The 22,889-nt window shown below is 57.0% G+C and overlaps 1 protein-coding gene across 2 annotated transcripts in view; it reads right to left on the bottom strand.

Moving 5' to 3' along the window:
- Nucleotides 1–650: 650 nt before the first annotated feature.
- The window catches only part of IL17REL (interleukin 17 receptor E like), a 24,391-nt gene continuing 2,152 nt past the window's right edge, over nt 651–22,889 (bottom strand). The window contains exons 2-16 of one of the 2 annotated variants that reach the window (XM_029954194.1): nt 20,868–20,895; nt 6,423–6,572; nt 6,138–6,247; nt 5,784–5,898; nt 5,491–5,535; nt 5,088–5,227; nt 4,846–4,911; nt 4,708–4,762; nt 4,086–4,249; nt 3,969–4,013; nt 3,672–3,729; nt 3,306–3,469; nt 3,019–3,099; nt 2,857–2,914; nt 651–1,685 (exon numbers count right to left, since the gene is read on the bottom strand). In XM_029954194.1, the coding sequence (XP_029810054.1) occupies nt 1,660–1,685; nt 2,857–2,914; nt 3,019–3,099; nt 3,306–3,469; nt 3,672–3,729; nt 3,969–4,013; nt 4,086–4,249; nt 4,708–4,762; nt 4,846–4,911; nt 5,088–5,227; nt 5,491–5,535; nt 5,784–5,898; nt 6,138–6,247; nt 6,423–6,572; nt 20,868–20,895 (1,305 nt within the window). In that variant the 3' untranslated portion in view covers nt 651–1,659. The remainder of the gene's footprint in view (nt 1,686–2,856; nt 2,915–3,018; nt 3,100–3,305; nt 3,470–3,671; nt 3,730–3,968; nt 4,014–4,085; nt 4,250–4,707; nt 4,763–4,845; nt 4,912–5,087; nt 5,228–5,490; nt 5,536–5,783; nt 5,899–6,137; nt 6,248–6,422; nt 6,573–20,867; nt 20,896–22,889) is intronic. The other variant, XM_029954193.1, reaches the window with a different exon arrangement.

The following is a 22,889-nucleotide window of genomic DNA, read 5'->3' as shown; positions in this document are numbered from 1 at the left end:
TTACTTCCGCGGCCAGACCTCCGGTCCCCCTCCCTGCCCTGCGCCTTGACGGGGAGGGGGCACCGCGGGCAGACAAGGGCCTCCAAAGGATCCCATGCCCTCAAGAGCCGGGCACGGCGAAAACGTGGTGAGCGCGGAGCCCCCGAAACCCCGACCTGGGATAGGAGTGGGCGGCCTGGGACCCGAGGGGGAGGCCTCTCTGCCCCTCCATCCTCCAGCGCCCCCTCCCCCTTTCAGCTCCTGGTTTGCCCCGGACTCTCGCAGCCCCTTTACTGGATGGCCCTGGACACTGGAGGTGGGGGTTCAGGAAAGGGCGCCCCCTGCTCTGCCCCTGCAGTCCTGGGGGCGGGTCTCTGGGCTGAGCTCCCGCAGTGCAGCGGTCGCCTCTCACCTCCCACTCTCCCTCCCACATGTGCCCCCTCCCCCCCATTGGTGTTGGCATCTCCAGCCTGTGGGGGTCCTCGGGGGACAGCCTGGGGGCTCGTACGTGGTGGGGTGTGGGGAGGGCAGCGGCTCTGTCTGCGGGGGCGGTTCCGCCCTCGCCCCATTGGAACAGGTGCCCCTGGGGCCAGAATCCTTGCCACCCCGCTCGCCCCAGGGGTTACCTCGCCCTGCGGACCCCATGTCTGTCCTCAAGGGAAGAGGCGAGCTGCGTGGACAAGCGTTTACTGGGTCTGCCAGCCCCTAGTCTGCTGCGGGCAGCGGCCCACAAGGCGGGAAGGGGGTGCAGCAGGGCCCGGCTTGGGAGGGGGTGTGCATTTGAACATGGCAGCTCGATGGGGCACCCGGCCAGGCGTCTGTCTCGGGGTCACTGTGGTCAGGTGGACATGGAGCCGGACTCCAGGTGTAGGAGGGGCGGCCTGGTGGTCCTTTGGGGACACATCTCCTGGGCTGGCTGCTAGGCGACCCTGGCCCAGGGTGTGGAGATCACGCTGCAGGGCCAGGGGTCCCTTGAGCACAGATGGCACACAGTGGCCCTCGATGAGAATGATACTTCTGCGAATGGCACATCCTGGCGGGTGGCTCCTGAGGCCACAGGAAGTGACCATCCTTCGCCAGACTCGCTGGGCTGCGGGAGGTGACCTGAGCTCTGGGCAGGCGGGTGCAGGGGGCAGGGTGGAGGCCCAGCCGGGGCGGTGGGGGCCTCCAGGGCGTGGACAGCCGGTGTGGGAGCGCTCTGCGCAGGAGCTGGGGGTGGTCCTGAGCCAACAGCCTCGTCAGCCACAGCAAGGGGTCACACGCTGCTCTCCGGGCCCTGGGAAAGCTCTGGTGGCCACCAGGCAGGGGCCAAGGGTGGTGGCCTTGACCATAGGTGGTCCAGAGGGAGCACGCACCAAGCTGAGACAGGACAGGTCAGAGGCCAGGCCAGCCAGGAGAGTAGCAGCCCTCCCAGCCATTCCGGAGGCCTTCAGAAAGGGGGTTCAGAAAGGGTCTGAAGGTCCTTCATCTGACCCAAAGCCCTCAGTCCAGCTTGAGAGCCCCCAGGGAGCGTAGGCGGCGGGGGAGACGGAAGGCGGCTGGCCCCCCGGCCCGTGTCCAGCGGAGCCCCCTCCGAGTTCTGAGGCCTGGCTTCTGCGGCCAGAGGCTCAGGGGCCCAGGTGTGAGCTGGCCTCCTCAGCACCCCAGGGCGCTTGCTTGTGCTCCATGAGGCTCCTGGTCTCAATCTGCTGTCCCCTGGGTGGCAGCTGGAAAGAGAGGAATGGGGTGCTGGTTCAGTCTACACGATACCACCTTGTGGGAGGCACGCCTCCTCCAGCTCACCCCCAGCTGTGAGGAAGGGGAGGGGGCTGCGGGCTCCAAACGCTCCAGGCTCACTAGGGAGGCCCTTCCAGGCCCTTCCGGGCTGCCCGTCCTGCAGAGCCCGGGGCTGGCAGCAGGCACACGTCCTATCTTCAGGCGCAGTCCACCTAGACCCCAAAGCAGCCTACGCTCTCTGCTCACGGGCCGGTCCCTGGGCCCCTAGGACTCGCCCAGTGTGGCAAGGAGGTGCCGGCAGCGGCTGGGGCCAGCTCCCCGGTCACCTGGCTGACAGGAGGTGGAGCCCTGCTCCAGACACAGGCCCTCAGGGTGACCGCCACCCCCCGCCACATCTGCTGGAGGGGGTCTTTGCTGAGCAATGGGGACCCAGACTTGGCGGAAAAGCTGCCCTGGGGGCTGGGGGGAGTTGGGGGATACAGGTGCAAAAGGCCCTGCCCAGACTACCAGCTTTGGGAAGGGTGCGAGCCGCCCGGAGGCCTGGGTGCCAGCCCGCCCCTCCCCACCTCGCTCTGCCTCCAGGGCCTCTGCCGTTTGCTCTCCACTGAGCAGCCAGGAGGGCCGTGGCTCGTGCAGCTGGCGGGCCGCTCCCGCCCACCTCCCGGTGCCGTGTCAGGCCCCGCAGGCCGAGGCCACCCTCCTGGGTCACACCCAGGACCCAGGCGGTTTGCTCTGCCTCCTGGTAAGCCCGAGATCCCAGGAATCTGGGCCCAAGCAGCCTGCGTGGGTGACGGCGGGCTGACGGACGTCCCAGGTTCCCGGACAGTTCGCACCAGAGCCCTGGCCAGGGCTGATGGACACGCAGGGAGGAGGAAGCGGCCCTGCGGGTGCCCAAGGATGGACGGCAGGGGTGGGCCAGGCCCCGACTGCTGTCCGGCCTGTCTTCATCCTGGCACAGGAGCCTGGCCTGACTCCAAGGCAGGTGGCCCCTCTGTCCCCCACCGGTGCCCGGTCTCCCGAGCGGCGCATACCCCCCACCCTGACAGTGGGAGACAGGGCCCGGCTCCGAGCTGAGGCTGGCGTCCGGCCCTGGCCTCCTGCTGCCCATGAGCGTCCACTCCCCCGCGCCCCAGTGGCCCGAGGCCTCGTTCCGGCACTCACTGCACTGAAGGTCACATAGCTGCTGGGGGGCGGAGAAGTGCACGTCAGTCCTCCAGCCCTGCAAGGGGGCTGTGGTCAGCCTGCGGCCTCCTCCCTGCACCCTGACTGCGTCCCCCAGAGTGACAGCCTGGGGAGTAGCTGGGGCGGGGGAGCACCGCCCACCTGGATGCAGGTGCCGGCGTCACAGGCCTCATCCCTGGGAATGTCCACGAAGGCAACTGCGGGGTCAGCCATGAAGTCGCCCTGGGTTGGGAGGGGGGGGGGTCATAGGAAGTGGGGGGGGACAAGGCCGGCCATACTGTGTCCCTGTGGCACACACCATACGTGTCAGAGCCCACACAGCAGAGCGGCCCTGCACCCGTCCACACCGGGTGGCCTCCAGGGGCTGACTCAGGACAGTGATGGGGTCAGTCCCCCTCCCCAGGAAGGTGCCCGCCCCACCGGCTCACTGAGGCTGGAGGGAGGGGCGTGGCCTGGAACGCTGGGCCGCAGGCAGGGGGCCCTGTCTTCCTTTGGTGACACAGGTGCACCGTGAAGCTGGCAGCGCTGGGCGAAAAGAAGGTGACCCGGAGGTGGCCCTGGGACGCCGCTGGCTGGACGGTCATCTTCCAGGCTGTGGGGTGGAAGGTTGAGGCCCAGCCGCCACCCCCCCCCCCACTTCCACGCCCCCTCTCCCTGACCCAGCACCCTGTCATCCTGCCTGGCCGAGAAAAGGGCTTTATTTGCGGCATCCGCACAGCAAGGGGCCAGGCCAGCTTCCCTGCCCCGGGGCCCCGCCCACCAGCTTCCCAGCCCGGGCCCCGCCCAGAGCTCACCTGGGAAGGGTCGCTGTTCGAAAGGGCACCTCACCCAGAAGCCCAGGCTGGTGGAGAACTGCAGGGAGGCCACAAGGGGTGAGGCTGTGGCATGGGGGGGGGGTGGCTGGGGGCTCTGGGCTGGGCCTCCCTCTTCCCCGCAGAACCCTTCAGCGGCACCCACTGTCAGACCGGGGGTGGGGCGGAGGGGTCACCGGGAGGCTGGGCCCCAGGGCAGGGCAAGGTCTGGGAGTGAGTGTGGCTGGACGCCCCCTCCGGCCTCCCTGCTGCCTCTGCAAAGTGCGCCCGGCCCCTCACCTTCAGGCAGAGCTGGGGCTGGGTGTCCACCAGCGGGTACTGCACCTGAGGAGGCCGGGCTCAGGTCAGGCCCTGGCCGTCCGTGCCCACCCCTAGCCCCGCGCGGCGGGCACTCACCCTGCCTCGGGCGGGCCGGCCCGAGTGCTCCAGCTCGTGGCATCGGGCCCCTGGCTCCGGGCGCCAGCACAGGCTCACGTGGGCGCTCACGGGGCAGGCGGGCTCCCAGCTCAGCGCCTGGTTCCCGGGGTGGTAGCGGATGGCGTCCCACAGCGCCTCCGTGTCTGCAGGGACCCTCCCCCGGGGCTCCAGTCAGCCGAGCCCGGCACCTGCTCACGGGACTGTTGGGCCACGTCGAGACTCAGGTGCAATTTCGCGGCAGGTCTCCGGGCCCTGGCCCAGGGGTGTGTGGGTGTGTGTGTGCGCGCGGGCGCACGTGCCCGTGCAGTGTCAGGGAGCGGAGCCCAGCGCAGGATAACCCTCCTCCCCGCATCAGACCGCTCGCAACAACACGGGCCGGGCACGTGCACACGCGTATACCGGTGCGCGCACGCGGGCGCACACACATCTGCAGATTCTGCCACTGAAGGGGCTTGCTTGGGACACACCTTTGGCTACGTGTTGTCCGAAGCAAGAGCAAGAACCCGGGCCGGGCGGGCCCCCACCCTGCCAAGCACCTCGGACCCGCCGCCTCCCGCCCGCGTCCGCTCTCCGGCCCCTACTCCACGCCAGGGGCACTTGCCATTTTCGAACGGGCAGGCCTGCATCCGCACTGCGTCGGGGGTCGCAGCCCAGCCCTGCGGGGCGGGGGGGCCGGGGTCAGCGCAGGTCCTGCCCGTCCCCCTGTCTCCTCCCAGCGGTGAAGGCCTCACTCACTGACCTCAAGGCACAGGCAAGGCAGCTCTTGGCTGTAGGGCAGAGAGATGGCGCCGGAGACCCCGCTCACCTGCGGGGGAGCAGAGGCCTCAGGGGCTGGGGGCCCGGTGGGTGGGCGGGGCCTTCCTGGAGTGGGTGAGGCCTGGGGCTTGAGGGGCGTGGTCCGGGGCGGAACTTGGGCGGGGGGGGGGGGCAGTGGTCTGGGCCCGGAGGCGGCGTCCGCAGTGAGGGGGGTGCCGGGCTCACCCGCACTGGGGCCCCCACGTCCTCGCAGGCGAACCACTTGAGGCAGAGCCGCACGTAGTAGTCGGAGTCCCCAGGGGCCTCTGGCACTTGTACCAGAATGACCTTGCGGCCGCGGTCCACCGAGTAGGAGAACTTCCCGTCTACAAAACGGCGGCAGGTGGAGGCCACGCTGGGCCTAGAGGTCACCTTACACAGGTCCCCACCTGTCCTGAGCGCCTCGAGGTGGCGACCCCTGCCGGACCCAGGCATTTGGGAATCGCCCACCTGGGGACCCATCATGATTTCCCAAGTGTGTGGAGGGGGCAGAAGATCTCAGTGGGGGGGCCGGTTGGTGCCCTGTAGCCACCTAAGGGGCTTCCCAGGGGCTGCGGGGCTGTGGTCCCACCTGGGGAGGGGGCCTCACCAAAGCAGAAGGGCAAGTTCCTCCCAACGTCGTTGTCTCTGCAGTCTGCAAACGCATAGGCAAGAGTGGGCCCAGACTCTCTGTTCCAGGAGCCGCACCCCGAGTTGGGCCTCTGCCCGCGTGCTCCACAGAAGTCCCGCATCTCCAGGGAGGCCGGGACTCCAAATTAAGCCAAAGGTGCTTGCTGGGAGCCGTCCAGCATGGAACCTGCCCCCTGCCCCATGTGTCCCACCCCTAGTCAGTCCCCAGATGCCAGAGGCAGCCGTACTCAGCCCAGCCCCATGGGCTCCCACCTTCCACATGGTATTGTTGGTCCAGCTGGACCCCACAGAAGTAGGGGACTGTCCTCAGGGTGACGTAGAGGCTCTGAGCCACGCTAACTTCGAAGCAATCAAAGTGCACCTGGAGCTGGGCAGGCACAGGTGTGAGCCAGGCGGGCCTGGGGCCTCTGACTACCCGTCCCCAGCCGGCTAGCTCCGCCTTGCGCAGCTGGAGCTCAGCAGAAGGGGTGCCCGTTCCTTGGGCATTGGGTGGGTCAGGTGTCAAGGAAAGGAGGGCAGCCAGGGACAGCGGGGGACAGCGGCGCCCGCCCGGCAGAGGCTTGGGGCTGGCTGGATCGGCAGGTCTGGGTCAGGCGCCGGCCTTACCTGCTGCCCTGCGTGTCGTTGGCGGGAGACCCTGGAGATCCGAACGCTCTGACACTGGGTCTCCTGGGTGTCCAGCCTCATGGAGCAGGCCTCCAGGCCCCGCAGGCTCTCTGGGTGAAGGGAGGGACCAGGTAGGGCTCCTCTCTGTGATGTGCAGCTGGCAGGCCCCGCCCCCCGGCCCCTTCCCCCGCCCCTCGAATCGGTGTGGAGTTAAGGGAGCCCCGAGCCCGCCACCCCGCTTCCTGGGTGCTCCCCCGCTCTCAGGCAGCACAGGCCCGGGCTCACCGTGCAGCGTCAGGGAGGCCTGCACGCGCAGCAGCAGGGAGCAGCCATCCCGGGGGGCGCACCTCATGGCGGTGGACACGGTCAGGGCCTCCAGGACGGACCTGGACATGGACGTGGGGGACTGCCGGCAGAAGCTGTTAAAAATACTCCCTGAGGAGGAGAGAAGGCGGTGAGCGCCACGGGGCTCCCCAGCACCCGCGTGACGCTTTGTGGGCACCCGGCCTGGGAGAGAGCCCTCGGAGCGCGTGTCCGGGGAGGGGTCCTCACTTCTTGCCCCATCAGGGAGCTGCCCCCACCCCGTGAATAATGGACCCTCCCCTGAGCCAACTGCCCTCTGGGGATCGGAGAGGAGCTAGGCCTGGGCGCAGGCCACACCCGGGCGTGGGAAGCGGCTGCCGCACCTGGCCCGCAGGGGTGAGTGGAGCCTGCCTTCCTGTAAGCTGGCAAACCCCGTCGCCCGTCTTCAAAGAGGAACAACAGAAGCGGCCTGCTAAGGGCACCCAGGTCGTGACCCTGTCATGCAGCCTCGGGCTCTGGCCACAAGGCAGCGGCTACCCTGCTGCAGGCAGGGCCGCCGGGGCCTCACTTCCGGGCCCTGGGGCCGAGCAGCAGTTGTGGCCTTCGCTTGGCCTCACTGGCAGCGAGGGACTTGGGGGACGGCCGGCGGCGTTAGCTCCGCCAGGGCCGTGGAGCCCTGGGGAGGCCTGAGCCCCAGAGTCGGCGGCCCAGGCGCCCTCCGCACGCGGGGCTGTGGCTCATCTGCGGGCGTGAGAGATGGCTGTGAAGCCTGGTGACGCGGAGTCCGTGAGTCCAGGAAGGGGAAGGCGTGTGTGGTCAGTGGGCCCCTCGGGGGCTCAGAACTCGCAGGGGGCGTGTGAGGGGGACGTCACTGGGGACAGAAGTCAAGGGCAAGTGCGGGCACCACAGCCTGTCAGACCAGGAGGCAGTGCCAACACGCCAGCCCAGCGGGGAGCCGCGGGAGACGGCGCACCAGCCGCCCCTGAGGAGAGACCGAGGCAGAAGTGGCCGCTCCTCAAAGGCCCAGCGCTCGAGGGCGAGGCGCCCACCCGGAGGCCCAGAGCAGCGCTCTCCCCCCGCGCCTGGGGCCACAGGCTGTGTCTGCTCGGGGCCCTTCTCCAGACGGAATGCCAGCGGGTGGGCTGCGAGGAGGCAGAGCAGTGCCGGAGAGCAGTGGCCTGCGGGGCCCGACGGACATGCTGCTGGAGGTGAGGCCCTGGGCACCTGTCGCCCTGCAGCCCGTTCTGCCTGGCTTCGGGAACAGACTTCGCAGGACGCAGATTTCTTTCATGGGAAGGAAATCCAGCTCCGTGGACCCCACTGTGGCCAAGGCAGCCTCAGGGAGTCGGGGGGGGCCCTGTTGCCTCACACGGCCTGGAAAACCAGACAAAATACGTGGAGCAACGGTTTCATGACGTGACACAGGGAAATGAAAGCGCCTGCTGTCCCTCACACGGGGGACACGTCGGTGAGTCCCACAAATGCGTCAGAGCTTTTCCCGGCTGTGGTGGGGGGAGGGGCTCAGGAGGTAAAGATGTATATTCTAAATGCCAAAAAAAAAAAAAATTCCAAAAAACAAAACAAAGCAAAAAACACCAAAGCAATCACTAAAATACCAGCTTGAACTATTATGTCAACTAAGAAGATAAAAGGAAATCACACACACACACACGGGAATAACTAAGAAAGCAGAAAAAGAAAAAGTTAACGAAGAGATGGAACAAATAGGAATCAGACCAATTTAAACCTAACCATCTCAATAATCATATTAGGATTAAATGATACCATAGTTAGGCAAAGATTTTCAGACTGTATAGAATGCAAGACCCAACTCTAAACTGCTTATAAGAAATACACTTTAAATAGAAAGACACAAATGCAAAAAGACATAGCGTGCTAGTGCTAATCAAAGAAAGTGGGAGTAGTTGTTACCGGACAACATGGACTTCATGGCAAAGAATCTTATCAGCGATAAAGGTATTCATTTCACAGTAACAGAGGGAGCAATTCATCAGTAGGACGCGACAATCCTAAATTGACACTGCACTTCGCATTGGGGTTTCGCAGTAGGTAAGACAAAACCGATACAACTACCAGGGGCAGAGACAAGCCTACAGCCACATCTTTCCTCGTTGCTTGACTGTCACACAGACAGAAAAACCAGGAAGAACAGAGGGACCTGGTATAATGCTGCCTGCCAGCCCGGCCCGACTGCACCTACAGGGCACCGCACCCGATGACAACACGGTTGTCACGACAACACGGTGCCTCTCAAATGGAACACTTATCAAGATAGACTATATCCTCGCACATAAAAGTCTCAATAAATTTAAAAGGATTCAGACCAAACAAAGCATCTTCTCTGAGCAAAATGGAATTAGAGATCAATAAAGTATTTCTGAACATTTTCCCAATATTTGAAAACTAAACAATACACTTCTAAATAGCCCTTGGGACAAGGAAGAAATAAAAATTAGAAATTACTTTGAACTGAATGAAAATGAAAAAACAACATATAAAGACATTTGGATGCTGCCAAAGCAGTATTAGGGAGAAATCTGTAGAAATCTGTAATGTCGGAGAAACTCCTATGTTAGAAAAAATCCTCACATTAGTCGCTGCAGCTTCTTCCTCAAGGAACTAGAGAGAGGAGAGTAAACGTACACCCAAACTAACGCTAAGTTATATGTCAGTTGTATCTTAAACTGGGGAGGAAAGAGTAACAAAACCCAAAGTAGTCAGAAAAAAGGAAATAATAAAGATCAGAGTGGAAACTAATGACATAGGAAACAGAAAAGCAATAGAGGAAAGTCAATGAAAGCAGATGTTTAAGAAAGAAATACTGAGGCGCCTGGGTAGCTCAGTCGGTTAAGTGTCCGACTCCGGCTCAGGTCATGATTTCACAGTTTGTGGGTTCGAGCCCTGTGTCAGGCTCTGTGCTGACAGCTCAGAGCCTGGGGCCTGCTTTGGATTCTGTGTCTCCCTCTCTCTCTGCCCCTCCCCTGCTCATGTCTGTCTCTTTCCCTCTCAAAAATAAATAAACATTAAAAATTTAAAAAAATAAGAAAGAAATACCACCAGTTCTACGTGGATTTTTCCAGAAAACTGGAAGAGGGAATAGTTCAGAACTCATTCTCTGATATCAAAACTTGACAAAAACATTACAAAAAAACAAAACTACAGATACCCTATGGCCATAGAGTAAAAACTCTAAATAAAATTAAAATTTTAGTAAATGGAATCCAACGATATATAAAAGAATAACACACAATTACCAGGTGTAGTTTGTCCTAAAAATGCAAGATTGGTTTTATGTTAAAAAATCAATCACTGGGACATGTGGGTGGCTCAGTTGGTTAAGGGTCTGACTTCAGCTCAGGATCTTGGAGTCTGTGAGTTCAAGCCCCGCGTCAGGCTCTGTGCTGACAGCTCAGAGCCTGGAGCCTGCTTCAGATTCTGTGTCTTCCTCTCTCTCTGCCCCTCCCCAGCTCATGCTCTGTCTGTCTGTCTCTCTCAAAAATAAGGAAAGATTAAAAAATTTAAAAAATCAATCACTATAATTAACTCTGTTAACAAATTTTGACAATCACATATGGTCATCTCAATAGTCATGGCAAAACTATTTTACAAAATCCAATATCTAATCCTAATAAGAACTTTCAGGAAACAAGAAATGTAAGGGAACTTTCTCAAATGAAGGCCATCAATGGGAAACTTCTAGTTCCTCTCACGTTCGCCAGTGTAAGAAGGCAGTTTCCCCTAAGATCAGGAGCAAGGCCAGGTCACCGATCCGATCACGTCTCCTCAACGTCGTGGTGGAGATCCTAGTCAACGCAATAAGGCAGGAAAATAAACTTCCTTTTCAGCTTGGAAGGAAAGAAGGCAATGTGGTTGTCTCTAGTCTGATGCACATACAGAAAAGGGACTAGAATTAAGTAAGTTTAGCAAATTGCAAGAGTCAAGATCAATATACAAAAACAAACCATATTTCTAACAATTTCAAATTGAAATTTTTAGAAGACCATTTACAATAACATAAAAACATGAAATACTTAGGGACAAATCTGACAAAAGATGTACAAAATCTATGCCTTGAAAACTACAAAATATTGCTAAGGGAAATTAAGGAAAAGTCCCAGTAAATGGAGAAGTAGACTGGGTTCATGGGTCAGAAGACTCGAAATTCCTAAGACGTCAATTCTCCCCAAACTGATCCATAGAGTCAATGAAATTGAGATCAAAATCCTTTTTTTAAAAAAATTTTTATTTGTTATTGAGACAGAGAGAAACAAAGCATGAATGGGGGAGGGGCAGAGAGAGAGGGAGACACAGAACCCGAAGCAGGCTCCAGGCTCTGAGCTGTCAGCACAGAGCCCAACGTGGGGCTTGAACCCACAAACTGTGAGATCGGACCTGAGCCGAAGCCAGAGGCTTAACTGACTGAGCCACCCAAGCACCCCCAAAATCCGTTTTGTAGGAAGTCTTTTTTCCCCAGAACTGACACGCTGATTTGAAAATTCACATGGAAACGCAAAGGATCTAGAAGAGCCAAATCATCTATGATAAAGAAGAACAAATCTGCAGGCCAGCACAGCCTAACTTCAGGACTTACTATAAAGTAATCACGTGAGGGGTCAGCAGGGTGTGGTGTTGGTGTCAAGATAGACAAATGGATGAAACAGAATAAAGTCCAAAAACAGACCGCCCATGTGTGGTGGCTGACTGTCAATCACATGCTCGGTAGCCCAGTGGGAAAGGGAAGTCTTTTCAAAAAATAGGGTCGGTCAACTGAATGTCCATAGGGAAGCCAAAAAAACCTTTAATCCATACCTTGCACTATATATATAACTATATATGAAGTTCACTAAAGATGGACTATATATAGATTTAAATGTAAGACCTAAAAGGTTAACCCTTTTAGAAGAATAACACAGCGCCTGGGAGGCTCAGTATGCTGAGCATCGGACTTCCACTCAGGTCATGATCGCGTGATTCGTGAGTTCAAGCCCCGCATCAGGCTCTGTGCTGACAGCGCAGAGCTTGGAGCCTGTTTGGGATCCTGTGTCTCCCTCTCTCTGCCCCTCCCCCACTTACACTGTCTCTCTCTCTCTCTCAAAACTAAATAATAAATAAAAGAAAACATATTTAAAAAACAGCCTTTATGACCTTGAGTTAGGCAAAGATTTCTTAGATACAACACTAATTCATGATCACAAAGGAAAAAACTGATAAATTAGACTTCGTCAAAATCCATCTTTGAAAGATGCTGGCAAGAGAGTGAGAAGACAAGTCACGGGCTGAGAGAAAATACTTGCAAATCATGTATCTGCCGAGGAATTTGTATTCAGAGTCTGCAAAGAACTTTCCAAATTTAATAGTAAGGAAACCAACAACCCTGTAAAGAGTAATTTCTGGGCAGATTCTTCACCACGGAAGATAAAAGTGGCAAAAAAGCCCCGGAAGAAATGCTCCACATTGACAGACGTTAGGGAGATGGAAACTTCAGCCCCAGGAGCTAGTGTCACCTGGAGAAGGGCTCAGCGACAAGGACTGACCACCCCAGGTCTAGACAAGGGCACCGCGGAATAAGGATCCTCACACACTGCTGGTGGGAACATAAATGTCACAACCACTTCACCAAAAAATTGGCAACGTTTTAGAAGGTAAGTGTACGCCCACTGTCCGCTAAGCCATTCCATGCCGTGATATTTGCCCGAGTCATGAGACAGGCTTGCCCACGAATGTTGACTGTGGTTTGGTTTTCCGGAGCCCAAAGCGGGAGACAACCCACCCGTGCGTTAGCCCGTGAGCGGGCACACGGCGCGGTGCTCCGCCCGTGGGCAGGCTGTTGACACGGGCAGCGCACGGGTGACTCTGATTGTGACTGTGCGGCGTGAAAGGAGCCGGGCACAAGCCCACACACTGCCTGATTCCACGGATCTAAAACGTTAGAAAATGTGAGCTGATGGCTGTGGACAGAAAGCAGACGTGGGGTTGTCCATTATCTCAACAGAGGTAGAGGTTTCACAGGTTAAACCTCAGCAGACGGAATATTTAACGTGCAGACGTCAGTGCTGCCATGAAGGCGAGTTCCCCCTTTCCGCTCCTGTACAGTGTGTACCGGAGGCAGCAGGTGTCCGAGCTGCGATGCTGGGCGGAGCTCGGCCCCAAGAGAGGGGGTTTCTCCCGACTCAGTGTGAAGTGGGGAAAATAAAACAGTAAAACAATAAATGTTCTTAAAAAGGCTTGGGGCGCCTGACTGGCTCAGTTGGGGGAGCGCGTGACTCTTGACCTGGGGATGGAGAGTTCGAGTCCCACATTGGGTGTAGAGATTACTTAAAAATAAAATCGTAAAAAAAAGCCGTAAGCACCCAGGACCCAACTGTCTTCATACCCCGTGAGCTTCCCTTCATCAGGTCCTCAAACGCCGGCGGGGCAGGGCAGGGAGTGGGAGGAGGTCCCAGGCCACCTTCTCTGAAAGTGATGGGTAGTTAACAAAAAATAAGTCCAAGAATAGCCGATTTGCCTTTCATGATCACCACCTGCTGGCCGTTCTGAAGTGTCAGTGACAAAATGCTCCCGCAGTGGACACAGTTCTAAAGAATTGTCCGAATCTGGCGTGGCCGCTGGCCCGTGTGTCCGTGGCCCACCGGGGTCCTGGAGCTAATGGGAGCTTGGGGTGGGATCCGATGGGCTCTTCGGAGCCTCCTGGAGGGACGCCGCCCAAGGGCAGTGGCTGGAGTCAGAAGAGGGGCGACCCACCCCCCGGCCGTCCACACACTTTGTGGCAAAGCCTGGTGGGTCCGCCAGGCCCTGTCGGGGTGGCGGGGACACTGCTGGCCGCTCTTCCCTCACCTGGGGGGCAGCTTCCCCGGGGAAGCCGCGCTTCCAGGCTCTCTTCCACCCCCAGGTCGTCCTCATCTCTGCGAAAGTGTTTCTGCAGGAATGAGAAATCGCTCTCGTGACCCTTTCTGAGAAAGAACCAGATCTATTCCAGACAACCAAGACCGACACCAGAATTTAAAAAAAAAAAAAAAAAAAAGGTAGAGCCATTGCAGAGAGAGGCTCATGTCAGCGTGGAAAATAGTGAGCTGCAGGGAGGGAAAGCTGCTGATTTTAAATAAAATGTAAAGAACAGGCTTTGGTCCCAAATTAGCTGGCAGAACGGAGAGCGTCCGCAGAGGAGGGCGGATGGGACCCAGGGGGGACCAGCGGTGGCGCATCCGGACAACGGACACATCCCCGTGGAAACCCCTGTGAGCCCAAACTCGGCGTGAAGGTTCAGCAAGAAGGAAATATACTTGGTCTTTCCCCGGTTTGAAAACCTGCCGCAGCGAAGACCTGACAGATGTATCTGAAAAAGGAGAAGCGGGAACCCAGAGGGAAGAAGTAGGTTACAAAGGGGAACAGTGAGCTCAGGAACTGGCCGAACGTGGTGGCGAATTTAAATGCCTATTGACAAAGGAAGAGGAGGAGAAGGCCTCTGTGTGTTTAAAAACAAGTGGGAGTTTCGGTTCCCGGTTCCCGGTAAGTCGGCGACGGTGGCCTCGCGGCCCCGCCCCCTGCGGCCCCGCCCCCCCCCCCCCCCCCCCCCCCCCCCCCCCCCCCCCCCCCCCCCCCCCCCGCGGCCTGCAGCTCCCGCTGGGCCCGGAGCCGTGCTGTGCGTATGAAAACCTTCACCAAAACTTGTGAGAGCTGGTAAGAGAGTCAGGATCATAGGCCGAAGCCTGAGAAAGGGCAGGGGGTACGGTGCCCAGGAAGCCACATTGGCAGAGGGCACCACAGAGCGGCCCCGGATCGCCCTGGGTAGCTGGGGAGCACCCCTACCCTCGGCCCTGTGCTGTGGCAACTCTGAGCAGACAGGGAGGAAGCCAGAGCTTCCGGCAACCTCTGGCGGGTCTGGGTGCGGGTCCCCAGCCCCGGTTTGCATCTCTAGGACGGTCCAGGAGACCTCAACCTGGTTTTTAATTCGAAGTGGTCCTGACGGCCCTCACCGTCAGGCATTCCCCCTGGGAGCCGCTCAGAAACGGCAGTGACTCTGGTCTGGGGAAGCCCCCCGCATCCTAGGCCTTGGAGAGTGCCAGGAATCATTTCTCAAGGGCACTGAGCAGACCTATTATTTTTAAAGTTTATTATTTATTTTGAGAGAGAGAGCGGGCCCTCGAGGCAGTGAGCACAAGTAGGGGAGGAGCGGGGGGGGGGGGGGGGGGGGGGGGGGGGGGGGGGGGGGGGGGGGGGGGGGGCAACCCCAAGCAGGCTCCTCACTGTCAGTGCGGTGCCCCACACGGAGGTTTGAACTCATGACCCAAGTCAAAATCAAGAATCAGGCGCTTAACTGACTGAGCCTCCCAGGCTCCCTGAGCAGACATATTTAAAGCCGAACAAGCAGGGAGGGAGAGAGAAGCGGCGGGGCCGGCCGGCGGCTCCGGTCTTCAGGCGGCAGGTCAGGTGGGAACTGCAGACCCACCGCGGTGACACACGTCTGAAGACACGTGTGGGGGAGTCAGCTACCAAGAGGGACCAAGCACATTCCGAAGAAACAAACAGAATTTCTAGAAATGAAACCCACAGAAACAGAAATTAAAAATGCAACAAATGATTTTAAGAGCAGACTGGACCTCAGCAAGGAGAGACTTGGAGAAGTGAAAGGTCACAGCGAATGGCCCAGAGGACAGCAGAGAGACGGGGGAACCACAGCAGACACAGGAGGGGACACGGAGAATGAAGGAACTCAAGTCACTCGGCCAGTGTCTGCTGGCGTCCCTGCAGGGGAGCGCGGGGGCAGGACGCAGGGCACCGCTCACTTTTAAGGGGCTCACACCACAAAGTAAAAGTCTCCCGTAGAACATAGCTGCAAACCCTAAGTCAAATTTCAGCCATTTGATTCAATAACTGAGTAGACATGGCCGGATGGGGCTTGTTTCAGGACTCCGAGCACAGCCGACGTGAGAAGCCCTATCCGCACAGTTCACTTCATCACAAGATTAAGGGAGAAAAGCTCTATGATTATCTTCGCAGATGCTCAAAGTTTTCATAAAATTCACTTCCTATTCATGATAAAGAATGTCTAAAAAACTAGGAAAAGGAAGGTACCTCCTTGTCTAGCTCAAGGCCGTCTACTTCAAAGGCCCTGTACCCCTAATATTTAATGGTAAGGCTTGGGAGTCATTGCCATAAATATCAGGACTCAGACAAGGGTTCCCCTTCAACATTGTCCTGGTGATTGGAGCCAGGGCCACAAGACCAGAAACAAACAACACCCATGGGTTTATAAACTGTCATCATTTGCTGAATATGTGATTATTTATATATAAAAACTTAAGAGACTCAACAGGAAATTTAGTAGAAATATCAGAAGGTTTTTTTTTTTGTTTTTTACCTAGAGAGAGAAAGAGAGAGCTTGGGAGGGGCAGAGAGAGGGAGAGAGAAAGAGAATTGTAGGCAGGCTCCCTGCTGCCAGCACCAAGCCCAATGTGGGATTCGAACTCATCAATCATGAGATCATGACCTGGCCAAAATCTAGAGTTGGACGCTTAACCAACTGAGCCATCCAAGAGTCCCAGAAGTAACAAAGTGCTTTAAACAAATGTTTTGGACACACGATCAATGTACAAAAATGGCATTGCTTTACACAAGCAAAACCAACCTGAAAATATAATAAAATAAGGAAACCATTTATAGTATCTTTCAGCCTCTGAAGACCATAAATAAATGCTTTGAGCAAGACCTAAATAAAGGGAAAGGCATACCATGTTCATGGCTGGAAGACTCAACTCTGATGCCATTTGTCTCAAATTAATAAATTCAATGCAATTCCTATACAAATGTGTGATGTTGTAACTAATAATAAATATATATTGGTCTGTGCCCATTATCTGGTGCAGAGATCCTAAACCCTTGGAATTTCCCAAGAGAGAAGAGCCTGGAAGGTGTCTTAGGTCCTTCATAACAAACCACTTTCAACCATACCTGAGTTTATGTTAATGAGGTAAGTTTTGGGAATCCTCTAAGGAGGGGGGCTGGTTGCCAGGGAAACCAACCATGTGATGCCGTCTGTGGAGGGGAGAAGAGCTGGAGGTCAAGTCAATCTCCACAGGCCAGTGAACTCATACAGTCGTGCCTATGTAAAACCCTCCATAAGAGCTTAAAAAGACACGGTTTGGGCATATTTTGATTGGTGAACACACAGTGCTGTGAGCGCGGCACCCCCAGAAGACACGGGGTCTCTGTGCCCCCACAGCCATGTCCCTGCCTGCTTCTATCCGGTTGCTCTAGACTTATACCCTTTTATAACAAATTGGTTATCTGGTAAGTAAAATGATTCTGAGTTCTTTGACCCAATCAGGTAAATTAATTGAACCCAAAGAGGGGGTCGTAGGAGCCTCTGATCCATAGTCAGCTGGTCAGCGGTTCAGGTACAACCCAGACTTGCTACTGGCATTTGACGTCAGGGGACGGTCTTGTGGACCGAAGCCCCTAACCCGGGGGCTCTGAGGCTAAACTGATGGTCAAGGTAACAGGGAACTGAGTTAATTCTTTGGCAATATTAAAAAATACAGACATTGGAAAATATCTACTGATACTTTCAGTAAATTTGACGAATAATCAACAATTCATATTGAAGAGGCAAAGGCGTATAAAATGTTAAGACCCTTCTTAAAAGCTTTTTACTGTAAAAATGAAATTTAGATACTGAAAAGCTCACCTCAAAAAACATAGCTCGGTGAATTATCACAGAGCGGATGGTCCGATCGCCCCCAGATGGCCGGCCCCCAGCCCGGCAAGCCCGCCCTCACCGCAGAACCGGCGCGCGGAGCCCAGCGGGGTGAGTCTGCATCGCGCTGTGCCTCGGTCACCCAGCTGTGCCTCCTCACGTGACACGTGAGGCTTGCTGGCCTGTCCCCAGGCCCCTCCTTGCCCCGCCAGGGTCCCTGCCAGGCGTCCTCGGGGTGCAGCCCAGTGTCTGGACCTCGGTCACTTGTGGTGCTAGCTGTCACCAGCACGTATGTCATTGGGAGATGCCAAATGGGGATACAATTCTACTGTTTTGTTTCCACTTATGAGCTGGAATACCTATTTACTCCAAGGTGGACTCACAGAAGGCAGAACCAAGACGCGATTCTTTCCTTTTCTTTCCCAGGTTTTCAAGAGGATGCCCTGATTCCCTGTCGCCCACAGAGGATGAGGAGTTCCATTTCTTTAAAACCATAACACCAGCAACGCCTGGGTTTACACGGGGGCTGCAGTTTACTGCCATTCTTGTTCTTTTCTAAAAGCTGAAACAATGTCCCCTCGGCTAATAGGACTTCGGGTCGGGCACCGACGTGCTCGCCAGCGTGACAAGATGGCCCAGGTTCTGCTCACACATGTTCCGCCCAGACTGGGAATCAGCCACTTCTCTCAGAGGCCCTGCCTCCTTCCTTTTGGAGGGAAATGGTATTTTAAAACCACAGCCTGGACACTAGGAGGCTCATGGCTATGAGTTAGTCCTCGGTTCTAGAATTTTTCTGTGGAAAGGGCGGCCATATATTTATATAAATGTAAGTCTGACTCACGAGGTCATACTTACGTTACAAATTCAGAGGAAAGGTTTTACTTCACCTTTTCTATATGCCTCTGCTTCTCCTTTCTTCCATGCTGGAGATGCCGATGCTCAGGAACACGAGATAATAGAAGGCAAACCTGTCCTAACTGCCGTTCGCTGTGTGCAAACAACACTTCAGACGCAGGTCTTAGTCACGGCACTAACAATCAGGATGATGAGAAACGGTTAAAACATGTCTTGGGATATAATTTTCTCATTCTTCTCCGTTTTTTACGGCTGTTCCCCACCCACGCCATCAGGACATCAAGCTGGGACCCACGGCACCCTCTCGCGTGTAACTCGCAGCCTCAGCCCCGCAGGTGGCCGCGATTGTAACTTACACACCTAATTCTGATGCTCATTTCATCAGGCGGCTTGGCTGTTCCTCGTGGGAACAGATTCCTAGCAGATTCCTCATAGGGGCCTCTGGGGACAATATTCCCAGTGTCCCTGCTTGTTGTGCTGTACCTACGGGCTGGCTTTTCTTTGATTGAAATATACTTGACCCATGGCATTGAATCAATTTAAGATACACAACCTGCTGATCTGACACATTTATATATTACAGTGTGACTGCTGATATATCCACAGCAACTCTACTAGTCACATAATTATCTTTTCTTTTTTGAGTTTGGGAAAATTAAGATCTAGTCCCTTAGCAAGTCTGATGGTTGAAATATAATATTGCTGTGATATAAATTGTAACGTGCTTTATGCTTTGTCCTTCTAGTGGGAAATGTTGAGAAGTCTGATCTAATATACTTTTCTTTCCACTTTAAGCTGTCTGCTCTTCTTGCCTACATGCCCAAAAGATTTTTCCCTTTCGTTTTATGATCCAGTAATTTTACTAGAATATGTTTTGGTGTTAGATATTCAGGAGCCATATTCGTGGGTCCACGGTTTGCCCTTTCAATAGCTAGTTTCAAGAAAAAATTTTTAATCTTCTGAGAACTGTAGTTCTTAGTATTTGTTCTGGGTTTCTTCTTCAGAAAGAAGAAATACACATCATCTGTATTTTGGAAATTCTTTGCCAACCTGTGACACTTAGCATTTATTCACACATCATTTTAATCTTTTTTCAGTTCTTCTTTATCTAATTTTTTTAATGTTTATTGATTTTTGAGAGAAAGAGAGTGACGGAGCTTCAGTGGGGGGAGGGGCAGAGAGAGAGGGAGACAGAAGCAGAAGCAGCTCCAGGCTCTGAGCGGCCAGCACAGCTCCAACGCAGGGACAGCGAGCGAGGTCATGACCTGGAGTCCGAGGCTCAACCGACTGAGCCACCCAGGCGCCCCTAGTTCTTACTTACTTTTAAAAATTTCCTCATTTTCATCTTGTATCTCTCCTGGGTGTTTAATATCGGGTCTGTTCCCGCAGGTTCTTCTAACGTAGTCTTCATTTCTAAAATTATTTTTCATTAATTTCTAATTCTGTGTATTGTCATCCCACTTCCGAGAATTTCTAATTTTGAAGTAAAATTTCACAGTTTGCTGGCCTTTCTGGTGCGTTGTCTGTTGGGACGTTGTTACATTCCTCATTCTCCTCTTTTATGGTCTCGAGTTGTCTGGAGTCTGTCCTTGAAAACCGCTCCGCGGTGTTGATGCGGACCAGTTCCCCTGAGCGGCCCGCAGGGGGCGCAGCTCCGGACACAGGGCGCCCTCTCCCGTCGGGTCGCTGCAGTGTTTGGAAGCGGGGTGACCATTCCCCTCCCCCGTCCGCGTGCTCCTGGACCTCCTCTCTTGCTTCTGCTGTCCTCGCTTTGCTCAGCCTTGATGGCACCCTAAGCTCCCCGGCCTGGGGCTGTCTCCCGATGGGTCTTGGAGTTGAGTGGGCGCGGGTCTGCGGGGGGCGGGGGCGGGGGGCGCGTTCCCCCTCCTGCCGTGGGTCTAGAGGGGGAGGTGGGTGCGCGTTCCCGCTCCCGCCGCGGGTCTGGGGGGCAGGTGCGCTTTCCCGTGGGTTTTCATCAACGGCGGACCCCACGGCCTCCGGGTCACCCCCACCGCCCCGTTTCTCCTGCGGGTTCAGGGACGCGGGCACCCTTGAGGAAAGGAAGGGACGGGAGGCTCGCTCCGACGGCCACCAGCCCAGCTGAGGGGTGGCGCTGGGTCCCCTGCCCCGCCGTCAGGCATCCCCGGGCCGCAGCCGTCACACGGGCACTCCTACCTCACACCGTGCGTGGAAATAAGCCCCAGTGAGTTAAAGAGCTAAATGGAAGCAACACTTTAAAACCTTTAGAAACACAGCGAAGCAGGAACAGGGAGGCCGCGTCTACCACCCGGGAAGACTTCCTTAAAAGATCCCCCGAGGCCACAAAACCCATTAAAGAGGAGACTGGGAAATGTGACCACACCAAAGTGGAAAACTGCCACGTGGCCTCTGGGGAGAAGGGAAACAGAAGCGCTGTGTGGCGGGCGGGGGCTCCCAGGGACAGGCGGGCCACACAGATATGACAAAGGCCACACCGGACAATAAAGCTATATTTAAACGGGGGTCATTTTGCACTGGAAGAGACTGGAAAAGCCGGTGAGAGGAACTGGGGTCTCCGTATACTGCTGGTGGGAGGTAAGCCTGTGCGGCCACTTTGGAAAGTGAGGTAGCCCCGTCCCGTGGAGTGGGACTGGGGACTTGGATCTGCAGGCGCAGCTGGGGGTGAGCCGCGGGCCTTGCCCACGTGCGCCAGGGGGTGGACAGGGGCATCTGGGGGCACTCTGGCCTGTGAGGCAGGCGGGGAAGGCCAGTGCAGTGACAGGTCTCCCTGCTCTGGCCCCCGGGAGGGGACAGGGGACCCTGGTGACCCGGGTGGATGAGGGCTGGAGGGGCAGCCAGTCCCCCGGAGGTGTACTCACGGTTCACTCGGCTCTTGCAGGCGAAGCCCTGGGGACAGAACGAGAGAGGGCGGGGGGTCAGCCTGGCCACTTCCTGTCCCACCCCCTGAACCCAGCGCCATGGGCCAGGAGAGCCACGGCCCCTCACTCTCTGCAGGGGCCTGGGGGTGCCGGGGGGGCCACAGTCCCCCATTCCTCCTCAGCGTCCGCCTGTGCTGGCCCCACAAAGGCCCAGCCCAAGGCCCGCATTCAGTGGAAACTGTGACCCAGACTTGATGGACCGGTGAGTCCCATGCCCTCAACTAGTTCCCCAACTTCCGCTGCTAGTGCTTGAGCCCCCCCAAGCCCCCTTCCTTCTTTACGGGAACCTTGGTTGAGTGCCTTCTAGGCACTGATTCGGTGCTGGGGATTCATTCTGAGAGCGGGGACATCGAGTTACACTTGGTTAGATGTTGAGGAGGAATGTGGGGTACCAGAGCAGTCAGGAAATCTGCTCAGGGGGGCCTGGGCAGCCACCGGATACCTGGGCCAAGGGCCGTCAACAGCGTGTGAAAACTCCCTGTCCAGGCTGGTCCCCGGCTCCTACCCCCACCCAACCCCTGCCTGACTGGGGACCAGGTTCACAGGGGGCCCCTGGGGGAAGGTGGCTGGATGCCCAGGCTGTGGACCTCACCTCACGGGTGGCGGGAGAGTGTGGGCAGGGGTGCTGTTCTGGGAGCCCCAAGCGGCAGGGGGGCTGGAGCCGGGCGCCAGGCTGCGGGGCTGCGGGGCCTGTGCTCCACAGCGCCACACATGGCAGCAAGGAGCATTGTCTGCTCCCCTTCCAGAATTGACCCTCCGGGGACCCAGGAAGTATGGGCCGCTGCGGGGCTCAGAAGGGAGCCCCTGCACTTGCTGCTGGTAGCACGGTGGGGAAATGCAAGCCAGGCCCATTCCTGCCCCTTGGATCTGTGGAGACACCATGGACTCGGGGCTCCATCGCCTGCTCAACCCCTTTCTAAACACACTTTTACTTGGGAACAACGTTGATTTACAGAAGCATCGTGAAGGTAGTCCCAACGGTTTGCCCTTAATACCAACGTCATATGTCTTGATGGTGCGCTTGCAAAAACTAGGGCGCCCGTGTTGGTGGGACCCCCTCTACTCAACTCCGGTTTTCTGCCAGCGCCCGTTTTCTGTTTGATGCTGCATTCAGCTTTCCCGGACTTTCTTCACCCCCCGCAGTCGCCACCCCCATTTTCTGGCCACTGTGTTATCTCCCTGGAGGCTGCTGATGTGCTCTGCCACCCTCGGCCTCCAGATCCCACAAAATCTGCTGCAGTCAGAGGAGCTGGATGCCCCAATCCCGGCAGCCATGCCCACGGCCCCCCCGTGAGGCGTGGAATCCCGGCAGCCTGGCCCCAAGGGCACTGACCCAGGGGGTGGCAAGAGGGCTCTGCATTGAGGGAAGGGCTGAGCCCACGTGGGGTGCCCTCCCCAGAATGGGGTGCAGTGGCCCGGAGATGGGAGGGTAGGAGTGGGCAGCCCAGGCCAGCGGGCCCTGGCGACGGGACAAGGCGGGGCAGGCTCAGGGCCCCATCTTCCTCCCCGAGTGGATGAGGGAGGGGCAGAGGCTTGGGTCCAAGGCCACCCTCACCACCTGCCTCAGCCTCAGGTGCTCGGAATCTCTCCCGGCATCCATTGTCTGCCCTGTGCCCTGAACCTATTCCCCCCACCTCGGAGCTCAGAGAGGGGGAGGGGCCCCGGTGTTTCCCGAGGTTGAAGGGCATGCCTGTGTCCTGGCCATTGGGCACTGCCTGCCCTCCGGGGACTGCCTGTCTGTCCCTGTGCCCGAAGGCCCCCGCGGCCCAGCAGCTGGGGGGGCACGGGTGTCTAGTGGAGGACTGGTGGCTGCCGTCTGCTGGTCGGCCCTTCAGTGCCCAGAGCCTCTGCCCTCCGGGAAACAGAAAGAGGGACCAGCAGGGACAAAGGTCAGGCCAGAAAGCACCTGTGAGCAATGTGGCCCAGGGCCGCTGGTGTGCCAGGAACTCCGGGGGGGGGGGG

This window comes from Suricata suricatta, chromosome 10 (genome assembly GCF_006229205.1).
Source record: "Suricata suricatta isolate VVHF042 chromosome 10, meerkat_22Aug2017_6uvM2_HiC, whole genome shotgun sequence".
In the NCBI taxonomy this organism is placed as follows: domain Eukaryota; kingdom Metazoa; phylum Chordata; class Mammalia; order Carnivora; family Herpestidae; genus Suricata; species Suricata suricatta.
Note: the sequence above shows the minus strand (reverse complement) of the source record. Positions and strands in the feature narration are given on the sequence as shown.